The sequence below is a fragment of the Vipera berus genome, assembly GCF_964194415.1.
Source record: "Vipera berus genome assembly, chromosome: 9".
NCBI lineage: Eukaryota > Metazoa > Chordata > Lepidosauria > Squamata > Viperidae > Vipera > Vipera berus.
This window is the reverse complement of record NC_138212.1, coordinates 4878381-4892087: the sequence shown is the minus strand read 5'-3', so window position 1 is coordinate 4892087 and position 13707 is coordinate 4878381. Positions and strand designations below refer to the sequence as shown.

Here is a 13707-nt window from a genome sequence, read left to right as displayed (position 1 = left end):
TTTTAAAAAGAGCAGTAAAACACTCACAGTAACACAGTAACACACACACTCCGAATTCAAAGTCTTGTCCTTGTGGTGCCAAATAAATATGTGAACAGAGGAAGGCCATTTATAATTACACCTTAATTATACAAAAGAATGCTAGGATTAGTACAAGATGAGGATAAACAGTCTTTTGCAAAAAAAAAGAATATATTCAGCTTCAGTAAATAAAGAACTTTATTTTTAAACTGAATTCCATTTTAATGTTTCTTGCTCGCAGCTGCCACCTAGGAAAGAAGAATAAAAGCTATTCTACATCTATTTGCATATTCAAATGATTTATGAGTAAGTATAAAAACATGTACACAACTTCCCAGTATTCAGAGGGCCTCTTCTCCCATTAAGAACACTGCCTTAATTCAAATGCCATGCATCTAAAGCAAGAATTCTTTAATTCCAATCTGTTTTTTATGTCGCCTTGCTTTTGATTAACAGACTGACAAAAGGTCACCAACACTGCATTTCAGACAATATACTGCAGGGAAAATAGAAAAATGTGCTGTCACAGGCCGAGAACACCCTATTAATTTATGACCATCGCCCACCAGCTTGCAACACAATTCACCAAGATAGGTAACAGTCTAACTATGCATATTGGTTACATATTTGACTGAACTGACACCTAGTTCAAAGCAAGAATTTGAATCACGCTTTGTTGACCAAGCCATAGTGAACCAACTAAATTCTGGCTTTGTTACTTGGTGTCCTGGGTGCTTCTTGCAGATATTTCATTACCCAAACTAGGTAACGTCATCGTTGCTAGTAAGGAGTGTTATTCTAAGTTTATATTCTATTAGCTTGCCCTGTGAATGTTGGTGGGGGTGGTCTTAAAGCAGGGGTCTTCAAACCTGGCCCTTTTATGACTTGTGGACTTCAACTCCCAGAATTCCTCAGCCAGCGTGCCTGGCTGAGGGATTCTGGGAGTTGAAGTCCACAAGTCATAAAAGGGCCAGGTTTGAAGGCCCCTGTCTTAGAAGTTTGGTGGTCAGGCTGTTTACTGCTAGCTTGTTTGGCAATTCCTTAATTAGAGTATTGTTTACATGATTGCTGCTCTGACATTAAATCTTGGAGTCATTTGTGAACTCTTATGTTGTTCGTGAATCATGCTGGAAAGAAAGCCAAGTTTCTTAGGACACATAAATGTCCTCTTCCACAGTCCTGCAAACGCTCATTTGCCGTGTCCAATAAAGGAAGCCACAGTAGCTCTTCTTGATATGGGCCGCTGCAGTTAATTTTCAAGAGTGATCAAGAAAGCGTCAAGATGTTTTGACATTTGAGCTCAACCATTCACTGCGAGAAACACCTGCTAAGTGTGAGAGATGCACAGTCTATATTCTGGTTTTTGTTGAACATGCTCCGTACAATTGTAAAGGGACTCATTTGTAGGAAATAACTCGCCAACAGTACATTGTACACAGAGCAAGTTAACGTGCAATCACCTCAGCACTTTATCAAATGGCAGTGGGGCTGTTAAGAGTGTTTTATTGGGGGCAGATGATCAAGCACAAGCTTTGAGAGCAAACCGGTGATGCAACATGCAGCTCTTTCTTCTAATGAGATTCATAGAGTGGGGGTCTTTGGGGGTTCATTTAGGCCCCAGCAAAGGCTGCTCGGAAAGACTCCTACAAGTTGCTGATTCCAACTCATTTATTATCTATTTTGCTTTTGCTCGCAAAGCTTTTAAAGCCAGGCTGTACCATTCTTTAGGAAGTAAAGGTCTTTCCTTGGGGGGGGGGGGGAAAGAGAGGCAATCTGCTGGCCTTCAAGTGTTATTGATTTTTATTTCCTGAGTTCCAGTCATCCTATCTGATTTTTTTTAAAAAAAAAAAACCTTCTGTAGAATGTGTATTTCAAAAAAAACCTTGATGAATGCTCAAGTAGCCTAAGCCCTGCTTTAAATCAAGGGGAGTGAGAAAATATAACAAGATTAATTTCAAGATAATTCTTCCTCTTATCCTCATCTCCTGCCTGGTCTAAATCACAAACTACAGACCTGCTATCATGTCACCCCTAGTCCTTCTTTTCATTAAAATAGACTTATGGCCTGTTACTCAGTGGACTTTAGACCTGGTGTTTCTTGCAACATATGAATGAGTTGCTTTAAGACCACAGATTTATGTACGGATGATTACAGTGAATCATGGTCACCCTCTACTAACATTGCAGTGTAACAATCTGCATATATATGGGTACATGTACCAGAAGCCTTTATGCAATTCTAGTTGTATCGTTTTTTGCACTTTTTCCTCTGCTGCTTCATTTTTAAAAAGCAAGAAAAAAATCTTGACACAATCTACCGGCACCTGTGCCTAAATGTAGGATTACCTAAGTCAAAATTTACCTCATCAAAGGCAATTGATTTAATCCAACAATACTTCCAATATAAGTGAAAACTCATTTTAAAAGATTAATGGGTGGCATGCTTATTAATGCACGCCCCTTAAATTGGAGAGAATTCACCCATGACAATTCACATTATTTACATAATGAAGTCATTTGCAGAATACGATCAATGCATAATTGTCATTAATGAGAATGCACCATCAGTCCATTCTCTGCAAAGAATAGATTCCTTTTATTCAGTCTGCCCATGAATGAATAGGCTATTTGTAATTTTAAGGAGGGAGAAGGGAAGGATGGCCATTTTAAATGCCACAAGAAAGCTGTCACTTCTAAATCTACATTAAGGGGCAAGATTCTAGCATTAATGTTCTGCTGCAGTAACCCTAAGCCTCTTGTCAAACGTCTTATGCAATTGATGTTACCTGTCCAGCAATCCTGTCCAGATCTCTCTGTCCCTGAGGAGTAAGTTTGCGACCTCTGAAAGAAACCAGGGATAAAGATCAGAATCTTCTAAAATTAAACTACTAACACGCACTGTGGATCATTCCGGGTTTTGGTTGCAAGTAATATAGCTGTGCAAAGATCACAATTCAAAAGATTCAAAACATGTGGTCCAGCACCCAGCATTCACTAAGAATATTCTTAAAGCTGATGTATTATATCACAGCACATCACAATTTCTGTGCAATCCTAAATTAAGATCATCCTTCAAAGGGTGCTCCTTCTCATACCACCTGTATGAATTTTGAAGTTTCCCAAGGCTTCCACACTACTTGGGGAAATCGGAGGCCATGTAGATGTTGCTTAAATGTAACCCTGAGCAATTACAGCCAGTGAAGAACACAGGAAGCTACAGTTAAACAATACAGAAGTGCCATAGAATCCCCATTAACGATCTTGCGCGTTCGTTAAGATGGAGCACATTTGAATCTAAGGTCATCATCCAAAGGTACCCACACATGCCATGCAACCAACAGTATCAATATTTAAGAAGGCATTCTACCACACAGGAAAACATACCCTTAACATTGGAAGGGACATTGTTGCTTGGCCATAATACTCTAGTATTATTTGGACTGTCTTTGGAAGCCCTCACGTAGGCCACAAAGGCAAAAGACTTCTATAATTGTCCATCAACAGATATTGAAAGTCACATTGCCTCTGAACACAGAGGTCCCAGTATGGTCTTTATAAACAGATTCCCAAAGATGGCATCCGATGTGTTGTCCACAATTGTGCTTCTTGTAAGCCTGACACAATACACGTGTATTTACTGAGGCTTCCACGTTCTCTGCATCTGGTAGGAACTCACCCATCCTGGTCCTTCTCCACCATTTTGAGCCCTTCCAAAGCCTGGAGCACCTTCCTGGCCACACTTTTGGAACCCCGGCTGAAGTGACTGGGCATCACACCATTGCGCTGGCGTCCCCCATAGATCTTGGTCATGGAGCCGACTCCAGCACCACCCCGAAGATAAAGGTGACGGGCCGTGGATGCTGCAAACAAAAGAAGTCATCACTTGAGGACCTTTTTACCTGGTCATCTCAACCGCAGCCTTCTGGCACAAGAAAGACTGAACCGTTTCCAAAATTTCACAGGACTCAAAGTATCTTACCTTTTCCAAGCTGGACTGCTGCTCTTGAGTTTTCTGGGTAACCATTCAGAAGTGGTTTGCCAGTGCCTTTTTTCTGAGGATCCCTGCCTCAACCAACCCACCCTGGGCCAATCTATTAACGTGAGCCATCTCGTACCAAAAAACAGCATTTTCAAAACAGCCAAGCCCATCTTCTCATACTGAAGGTTGCTAAAGACAAGAACTCTCAATGCCTGCCAAGAAGTTGCATGCCCAAATAAATTATGCTCCTTCAATGAAAGGCCCTAATGAAAGTAATTAAAATTAATGAGCACAGGACCATCAACTGCTGTCAGCCCAACGCCACCTCCAACTGAAGATGTATCAGCGTGGCATCGCTTGGAGACAAAACAAGAAAACTGCATTAAGCGCTCTCAATTTTCACCTAGAACCGAGTTCTGCAGAAATGGCGTAGCTGCTATTCACCAGCAGGCAGCTTTTATACGCACCGCCTGCTTTCTCCTTTGAGGCTACTCCACAGGCCCAGACGAAAGGAGAAACCCTGAGGAGATATTCCTGCAACTCAGAAACCTACTTCTCTCCCTTACATTTCACTAGAGCAGTGAGAACAGCAACTTAGCCACGCTGAACAGCCATCCTGACAGCAATAACGGAAAGGGAGAAAGGCGGGGTTTGGACTTCAGGGCATCTAACAAAACTCTTGCCACCGCAGGGGGCCGTTTGAAAAGCAAGAATATTTGGTTAGCTGTCATTTGCTGCGAATGCAAACAGATGTGAGAAGGCATTTTGGTTCCCTGTGAAATAACAAGAGCGAGATCTCCACAAAGAGCATCTCCAGGGCTCTCCAATGGACGCAGAACCATCTGAAGTCACGAACAAAGCCATCTTGCGTGGGATGAGATGGAGGCCGCCAAAAGACAGAACAGACTATTGGTAGACAACCAAGCGATTGCTTGCATCCCATCCCCCGTTTTATAGGCAGGCAAATCAAATGCAAAGGGTTTGAGGCCTGTTGGGGAAAAGATTTCCATACTAGCCAAGAGTGCTGCCCACTCAATGTGGATGGTGGTTGTCCAAAGTATCTAGCAGCGATTGGTAATAGATTAAAGGGCCGACAGAAAAACAAGCCACAAAGATATTTTAGAATTAATTGAGGCTTTTTATGAGACATCATATTAAAGAGCTGGCCAACAAAGCATCTGTGTTTCTGATTGGCCCCCAAGTTATAAATGCTTTATAATTATGGGCAGAGAAGTCAATTATCTTCTTGATTGATACCATTAGCAAACTCTCCAATTGCTAGCAAGCCACAGAGAGCTTACTGTAAAGCTGAAGTCTTTGCTTCACATATATCCAGTGGTAGAGATTATTTCCTGGGAAAATGAGAAAGGATTCTGTTCCTTTCATTCTTCATCCCTCCCAGGCCACGCACAGACCAGGGCCTAAACCAGGCAGTTGTGCATAGAGGACCGTCTGTTGTCCCAAAAGACACACTCTTCTTTTAACAGTAAAGAGTTGCTTCAAACCCTGCAGTATCATCAGAAGGCAGAGGCAAAAAGACACTCCCAGGGGCTGGATTAGAAAAGTAGGAATTGCAGCGTTCTGTCCAGCAGTTTCTTCCAAAACCATTATTTATAGACTTACTCTAGCAACGGCATGTAAACCAATGTTATTGCTTAATACAAGTGAAGGCTAACACTAAAGCCAGTTTGATATAATGACTAAGGCACCAGGCCAGAAACCAGTTCTAACCCTGTCTTAGGCACAAAGCCTGCTGGGTGACCTTGGGCCAGTCACGCAGTCTCTCAGGCCAAGGAAGAAGGCCATGGCAAAGTACTTCAGAAAATTTTGCCAAGAAAACTGCAGGTTTTCATCCAGTCACCAGAAGTCAACACTGACTGAAACACCTCAAAACCAGACACTATTCACCATTGCCCCACAGCAACTGCTCCCCTGTACTATTGCCAGTACCATGGGCCCATTTTATAGGATGAATGATGTACTAGATGAATTCAGTGGTTACAGTAAGCCATGATTTTAACCACAATCACGGTTTTATTTATTGCCACACACAGATGCTGAGCAGTTCACATATACAAAACAATAGTATTTATCCAATTTTGAAACCGCCCATCCACCTCACCTCAGAGTTTTGAACAAGCCACTGTACCACAGATCCATATAAAGTGCTAAGCAACTGATCCATGTTTTAAAATCACCAATGGCTGATTTGCATGCCAGGCTTAGTCAAAAACCAAACATTTGCCTTTGTTTGTGAAACACCCAACAATTTACAGTATGGCCTGTCGTTGCATGTTAACCAGCTAGTGAAACTAAGTCATGAATTTTACTACATTTGCCTACTTTCATCTCTCATTCTACTTGTCTTTACCCTTCCGCTGTAAGTTTCTTAGGAGGATGAACTTATATACTAATGCAGAGCTGGGTAAATTATGGCAACTTTACAACTTGTGGAATTCAACTCCGAGAATTCCTGAGCCAGCACTGCCCCATGAGAAGCACATTGCGCCGTTTACCTATAAATAATTTCAACAATAAAGTTCACTTTGGCCCTTCTTACACAAAGAACGAAGGGACGCAGTGGCTCAGTGGGTTAGGACGCTGAGCTTGTCAATCAGGTCGGCGGTTTGGCGGGTCGAATCCCGAGTGCCGTGTAACAGAGTGAGCGCCTGTTACTCATCCCAGCTTCTGCCAACCTAGCAGTTCGAAAGCACATAAAAATGCAAGTAGAAAAATAGGGACCACTGCGGTGGGAAGGTAACAGCGTTCCGTGCGCCTTTGGCGTCTAGTCATGCCGGCCACATGACCACGGAGACGTCCTCGGACAAGCGCTGGCTCTTCGGCTTTGAAACAGAGATGAGCACCGGCCCCTAGAGTCGGAAACGACTAGCACGCATGTGCGGGGGAACCTTTACCTTTACACAAAGAACACATTGTACAAAAATTATAATTAGCACGGCACTGAAATTATTTCATTCCTTACCAGCTCTGGTATAAAACCAGTTCTCATCATATGGAGCCAATTCTTTGTGCTTGGCTAGTTTGACTGTGTCCACCCATTCAGGTACCTTTAGTTTACCTGACCTGCAAAACAATTCAAATATCAGTTATGAGGACTGTGAACTGCTTCCTTCTCGTTTCCAAAAAGGTGGTTCAAAGCAAATGGGATGCAAACACAATACTGTAACTTTTTTCTGGGATGACAGAGTGATTGGAGAGGACTGCTTTAAAGGGTTGCAAACATACAATGAGTGTCTTTAGGCAACTTATTAATCCGAATATACTCATGAAATAATTCAAAGGGAAAACAGCTGAAGCACAGATGCACTAAAGCTACTACTTGGAAGAAGGCAGTCATGTTCTAAGATAGGATTTTTTAAAATTTGAATTACTCAACTTGTATGGCAACTACCACACTGACCAATCAAATCCCAATGTAGACAATGCTTTGTGGACTGAAATACCAACAAAAGTACACAGTTGTTTACCCAATTTTTTAAAAAAATACAGGATGCTTTGGTTTAAATGCCTGTTTCACTATAAATTTTACTGCATTGCTATTTGTCAATAATTGATTCACACACATATATGCGATTTGTACCCCATGTTACTATCCAGAATGTACTTAAGGCAGTTATTAGTATTTTAGAGATGTGCAAAACAGTTTGTGCATGAACTAGTCTACACATGAAGCATGAATTATTCCACACACACAAAACAGCTAGTTTCTGGTGGTTCAAAATGAAGCGTGTTTGGTCCAGAAACCAAAATGAAACAGAATTTCAACTTCTATACTGAAACAAACTGTTCTGGAAAGAAACAATGACTGGAGAGGAAAGGCAGGAAAAGGCCAGGAGCATTCAGCAATGGCAGTAAAGGAGAAGCAAGAGACAGGTGCTGGGGAAAAAAATTGGGGGGGGGGGCCTGGCTCAGGAATTCTGGGAGTTGAAGTCCATGAATCATAAAAGAGCCAAGGTTGCCTACCCGTTATAGGATATCAGCAATGTTGTTGAGAAGAAAGAGAAGGACATGTCATTTTGGGAGTCATGAAGAGGAAGGCCCATATTAAGCACATCCCTACCCAATCCCTCCCCTTCATGGATTACTGCCTTGTCGTGGCGAAGGGGCTTGCGTAATTCAATGAAGCTATGAGCTATGCCGTGCAGGGCCACCCAAGACGGACAGGTCATAGCTGAGAGTTCTGACAAAACGTGATCCACTGGAGAAGGAAATGGCAACCCACTCCAGTATCTTTGCCATGAAAACCCTATGGACAGTACCAAAAGGCAAAACGATATGACGCTGGAAGATGAGCCCCTCAGGTCGGAAGGCGTCCAATATGCTACTGGGGAAGAGCAGAGGGCTAGTACTAGTAGCGCCAGAAAGAATGAAGCGACTGGGCCAAAGCCGAAAGGACGCTCAGCTGTGGATGTGTCTGGTGGTGAAAGGAAAGTCCGATGCTGTAAAGATTTTTTCTCCATAGGAACCTGGAATGTAAGATCCATGAATCAAGGAAAGCTGGACGTGGTCAAACAAGAGATGACAAGACTGAACATCGACATCTTAGGTATCAGCGAACTAAAATGGACAGGAATGGGTGAATTTAATTCATATGACCACCAGGTATACTACTGCGGGCAAGAATCCCTCAGAAGAAATGGAGTAGCCTTCATAGTCAATAAAAGAGTAGGAAAATCAATACTGGGATACAATCCTCAAAATGACAGAATGATCTCAGTTCGAATCCAAGGCAAACCATTCAATATCACAGTAGTCCAAGTCTATGCCCCAACCACCAGTGCTGAAGAGGATGAAATTGACCGGTTCTATGAAGCCCTACAGCACCTTATAGAACTAACACCAAAAAATGATGTCCTTATCATCATGGGGGATTGGAATGCTAAAGTAGGAAGCCAAAAGATAACCGGAATAACAGGCAAGTTTGGCCTTGGAGTACAAAATGAAGCAGGGCACAGGCTGATAGAATTTTGTCAAGAGAATACGATGGTCATAGCAAACACTCTTTTCCAACAACCCAAGAGACGGCTCTACACATGGACATCACCAGACGGTCATCACAGAAATCAGATTGACTATATGCTCTGCAGCCAAAGATGGAGAAGCTCTATACAGTCAGTAAAAACAAGACCAGGAGCTGACTGTGGCTCAGACCATGAGCTTCTCCTTGCAAAGTTTAAGCTTAAACTGAAGAAAGTAGGGAAAAGCACTAGGCCACTCAGGTATGAATTAAATCATATCCCTGTTGAATATACAGTAGAGGTGACAAATAGATTTAAGGAATTAGATCTGATAGACAGAGTGCCTGAAGAACTATGGACAGAGGTTCGCGACATTGTACAACAGGTAGCAACCAAAACCATCCCAAAGAAAAAGAAATGCAAGAAAGCAAAATGGCTGTCTGAGGAAGCTTTGCAAATAGCTAAGGAAAGGAGGGAAGCGAAAGGCAAGGGAGAAAAACATAGATATGCCCAATTGAATGCAGAATTCCAGAGAATAGCTAGAAGAGATAAGAATGCCTTCTTAAATGAACAGTGCAAAGAAATAGAAGAAAACAATAGAATAGGGAGGACCAGAGATCTTTTCAAGAAAATTGGAGAGATGAAGGGAACGTTTAATGCAAAAATGGGCATGATAAAGGACCAAAATGGCAGGGACCTAACAGAGGCAGAAGAGATTAAGAAGAGGTGGCAAAATTACACAGAAGAACTATACAAGAATGAGCTTAATGTCCCTGATAATCACAATGAGGTGGTCACTGACCTCGAGCCAGACATCCTAGAATGTGAAGTGAAGTGGGCCTTAGAAAAGCTGAGCAACAACAAAGCTAGTGGAGGTGACAGTATTCCAGCTGAGCTATTCAAAATCTTAAAAGACAGTGCAGTAAAAGTGCTACACTCAATTTGCCAGCAAATTTGGAAAACTCAACAGTGGCCACAGGATTGGAAAAGATCAGTTTACATTCCAATTCCAAAGAAAGGCAGTGCCAAAGAATGTTCAAACTATCGCACCATTGCACTCATTTCTCATGCTAGTAAAGTCATGCTTAAAATCCTACAAGCTAGACTTCAGCAGTATGTGGATCGAGAACTACCAGAAGTACAGGCAGGATTTCGAAGAGGCAGAGGAACTAGAGATCAAATTGCCAACATACGCTGGATCATGGAGAAAGCTAGGGAGTTCCAGAAAAACATCTACTTCTGCTTCATTGACTATGCTAAAGCCTTTGATTGTGTGGATCATAACAAACTGTGGCAAGTTCTTAAAGAGATGGGAGTACCAGACCATCTTATTTGTCTCTTGAGAAACCTATATGCGGGCCAAGAAGCAACAGTGAGAACTGGACACGGAACCACTGATTGGTTCAAAATTGGGAAAGGAGTCCGGCAAGGCTGTATACTGTCGCCCTGCCTATTTAACTTATATGCAGAGCACATCATGAGAAAGGCAGGGCTAGATGAATCAAAAGTTGGAATTAAGATTGCCGGAAGAAATATCAACAACCTAAGATACGCAGATGATACCACTCTAATGGCAGAAAGTGAAGAAGAACTAAAGAGCCTCTTGTTGCGGGTGAAGAAGGAGAGTGCAAAACTTGGGTTGAAACTTAACATTAAGAAAACCAAGATCATGGCATCTGGCCCTCTCAATTCCTGGCAAATAGATGGGGAAGAAATGGAGGTAGTGACAGATTTTATTTTCCTGGGCTCCAAGATCACTGCAGATGGGGACTGTAGCCAAGAAATTAAAAGACGCTTGCTCCTGGGGAGGAAAGCCATGACAAATCTAGACAGCACACTAAAAAGCAGAGACATCACCCTGTCAACAAAAGTGCGTATAGTTAAGGCTATGGTCTTCCCAGTTGCAATGTATGGCAGTGAAAGTTGGACCATAAGAAAGGCTGAGCGCCAAAGAATTGAGGCCTTTGAACTATGGTGCTGGAGAAGACTCCTGCGAGTCCCTTGGACTGCAAGGCGATCAAACCGGTCAGTCCTAGAGGAGATCAATCCTGACTGCTCTTTAGAAGGCCAGATCCTGAAGCTAAAACTCAAATACTTTGGCCACCTAATGAGAAGGAAGGACTCACTGGAGAAAAGCCTAATGCTGGGAAAGATCGAGGGCAATAGAAGAAGGGGACGACAGAGAATGAGGTGGCTGGATGGAGTCACTGAAGCAGTAGGCGTGAGCTTAAATGGACTCCAGAAGATGGTAGAGGACAGAAAGGCCTGGAGGAATGTTGTCCATAGGGTCGCGATGGGTCGGACACGACTTCGCAGCTAACAACAACAACAACCCAATCCCTAAAGATGTTTTTGTTTAGAAAACCAAATTTATAAAAAAACATTTTGTTTGGAAATAACAGGTGCAAATATTGAACATAATCCTTTTACTAACCCCACAGCAGATTAACAGGACACAAACTCGTATTTGCATACCAGCTCCATTCTGGTATGATTAGTTGCATGGAAGTATACTTTTAACCACCAATAAATCTGATTCTAGTGAGAAGAAATATGCTTTTCTTCCAACTATTTATCCTATTCACAGGCCACCAAAATTAGAGGGTGCTTCCAAGTCCCTAAGCATTTCCTGCCTGGCTTTACAGGAATCATGGTTTCTAACACCCACCCCATTGCCTGAGTGATTGCTATTGCAAAAGAACTTTTTTCTTTTACTTAAGTGACTTTTCCATCAAAACCATTAAAATATGCTAAGCAAGAATGCTCTAAAGATTAATATAGACTCAGAAGAGAGTGCTACCTTTTTGGGGAAAATTCAACTCACTACATCAGAAGTCCAATTTGTACGTGCTAATTAATTTTTCACACAACTTACTTTTTGAGAAAGGCTGCAAGGGCCCGTACAAACTCCTGCTGGTTGACGTCTTTTACAGTTACTCCAGGCATCTGCAGAGGGGGGAAAATATATCATCTCTCCAATTTTAAAAATAATAATCATAGTTTCCTATTTCCTATTGAACCACCACTGCTGAGGAGAGGCCAGGACAGCACCCCTCGTTTGTTTATTACCTGTTTATTAATATTATAATTCCTAAGGCCGCTCGGCAGTTACCAGGAGGAATAAAGCATCCCCAATAAACAGTATATTGGAGCAACCAAGCAAAAATAGACAGCTCCACTGCCAGCAGTATCCCAAGCTGGAGGACACCCATATTGCCCTATCTTAAGGTTCAGAAAAGAAATGTAAGTTTGCTTTTCCCAGAAACCCCACTTTGAGGCAACTGGCTTCAGAGCGAAAGGGACAAGAATTTTGGACAGGTGACCAAGGATTGCAGTTTGTAATTCTGAATCCTACATCTGCTATTACTGGAATTAATAAGTAAGAACCATTATTTATATGACTTCTATTACAATGAGCTTAGACGTTTTAGCATCTGTAGAATGTCTATAGTGCAGGCTCTTTATTCTTTACATTACTCTACAGCAGATCATACTGTCCCTATTATCAAAAACCTTATCTATTCCTCTTCCTTCCCACAGAAAAGCAAAACACCGCATCATAAAATATGATTTTGGTGATTGTGTTAAGATTGTCCAAGTCCCTCCGTTTCTGGTTTCAATTTCTGCGAGTATCGTTTCCACCCCAACTTTTTAATCAGAAATATATATATATATATATATACTTAAAAGTAACAGATTCTTTAGGGGTTGTTTTCGAAGATACCTAAAACATCGGGCTTTAATAATATTTTTTTTGTCTTCGACCTACGAAGTCTGTTTTCCCTGTTTTGTTAACTTCTTAAGGGTCCAGGCATCGAATACTACTGAAAATAGATAGATGATAGATAGATATAAAGAGATAGATATAGAGAGATAGAGAGATAGATATAGATAGATTAGATGGATGATAGAGAGATAAGAGATATAGATATATTTATTTATTTATTTATTAATTAATTATATTTTTATACCGCCCTTCTCCCGAAGGACTCAGGGCGGTGTACAGGGCAATAAATACAAAAACAGAATACAAAAGTTAAAAGCGATTAAATAAATGCCCAAGGTTAAAACAATAATTAAGATGTATTAAAACCCCAACCCTAACCCATCAGACCAGGTCAGACTGCTCAAATAGATACGTAATTTTCTTCTCAGTAGCTGCTTCAAAGAAACAACCATCAGGAATAGTGGTGATATTTAAGATGCTAAGCTTCCCCAAGGTGTTTTTTTTTTTAAAAAAAAAGACGAATGTCAATAATATTAAAATTTCTGATCTATAAAAATGATCTTTCCTCGCAGTTATGCAGAAACATAAAATATGACTGATGTACAGTAAATCCAGTCAAACGAAGGTTTTGATTCTCGTCTCCCCACGTGTTTTTTTTCTCATTTCCAAGCGTCCCCCCTATTATTCCTCGGTTCCCTCCCACGCTGCCACATGGCCCAAAGGCCAGGCCCAAGGGAGGCTAGGCCGGAGCACCGAGAAAAATTAGAGAAGCCGAAGCCGGCCCCATTGGGGGGGTGGGGGGTGGGGTGTCAGCCGGACCCCCGGACGAGCCACGAGCCGCCACCTCGCTCACCGTGTTGCCGCCTCAGCGCTACCGGGCAGGAAAAAGAACGCACGGGGCTGCCCACCCGCTCCTCGCAGGGCTCCAAGCGTCGCGAGGTTTCTCTCGGCCAATGGTCACCTGCGAGACTTGGGCCTTGCCCAATCACGGGTGGAAGGCG

General features: G+C 42.1%; 1 protein-coding gene across 2 annotated transcripts; it reads right to left on the bottom strand.

The window, feature by feature from the left end:
• Positions 1-201: 201 nt before the first annotated feature.
• RPS19 (ribosomal protein S19) lies at positions 202-13652 on the bottom strand. Of its 2 annotated transcripts, none has more exons than XM_081335150.1 (6): positions 13560-13652; positions 11855-11925; positions 6984-7084; positions 3698-3881; positions 2808-2862; positions 202-269 (listed from the first exon to the last, which is right to left on the bottom strand). In XM_081335150.1, exons 2-6 carry the CDS (start codon positions 11923-11925, stop codon positions 243-245), a joined length of 438 nt encoding a protein of 145 aa, XP_081191276.1. In that variant the 5' UTR covers positions 13560-13652; the 3' UTR covers positions 202-242. The 2 variants fall into 2 exon arrangements, with proteins under 2 accessions (XP_081191276.1, XP_081191277.1); XM_081335151.1 differs by lacking the exon at positions 13560-13652 and adding an exon at positions 12704-12787.
• Between the last annotated feature and the right edge of the window lie 55 nt (positions 13653-13707).

Bases quoted from the DNA above. Each gene is read 5' to 3' on its own strand.
- RPS19 (XM_081335150.1), bottom strand. From the start codon at position 11,925: ATGCCTGGAGTAACTGTAAAAGACGTCAACCAGCAGGAGTTTGTACGG. The intron at 7,085-11,854 runs GTAAGTTGTGTG...ATTGTTTTGCAG, and splicing joins CTTGCAGCCTTTCTCAAAAA to GTCAGGTAAACTAAAGGTAC. The intron at 270-2,807 runs GTAACATCAATT...CTTCTTTCCTAG, and splicing joins TGGACAGGATTGCTGGACAG to GTGGCAGCTGCGAGCAAGAA.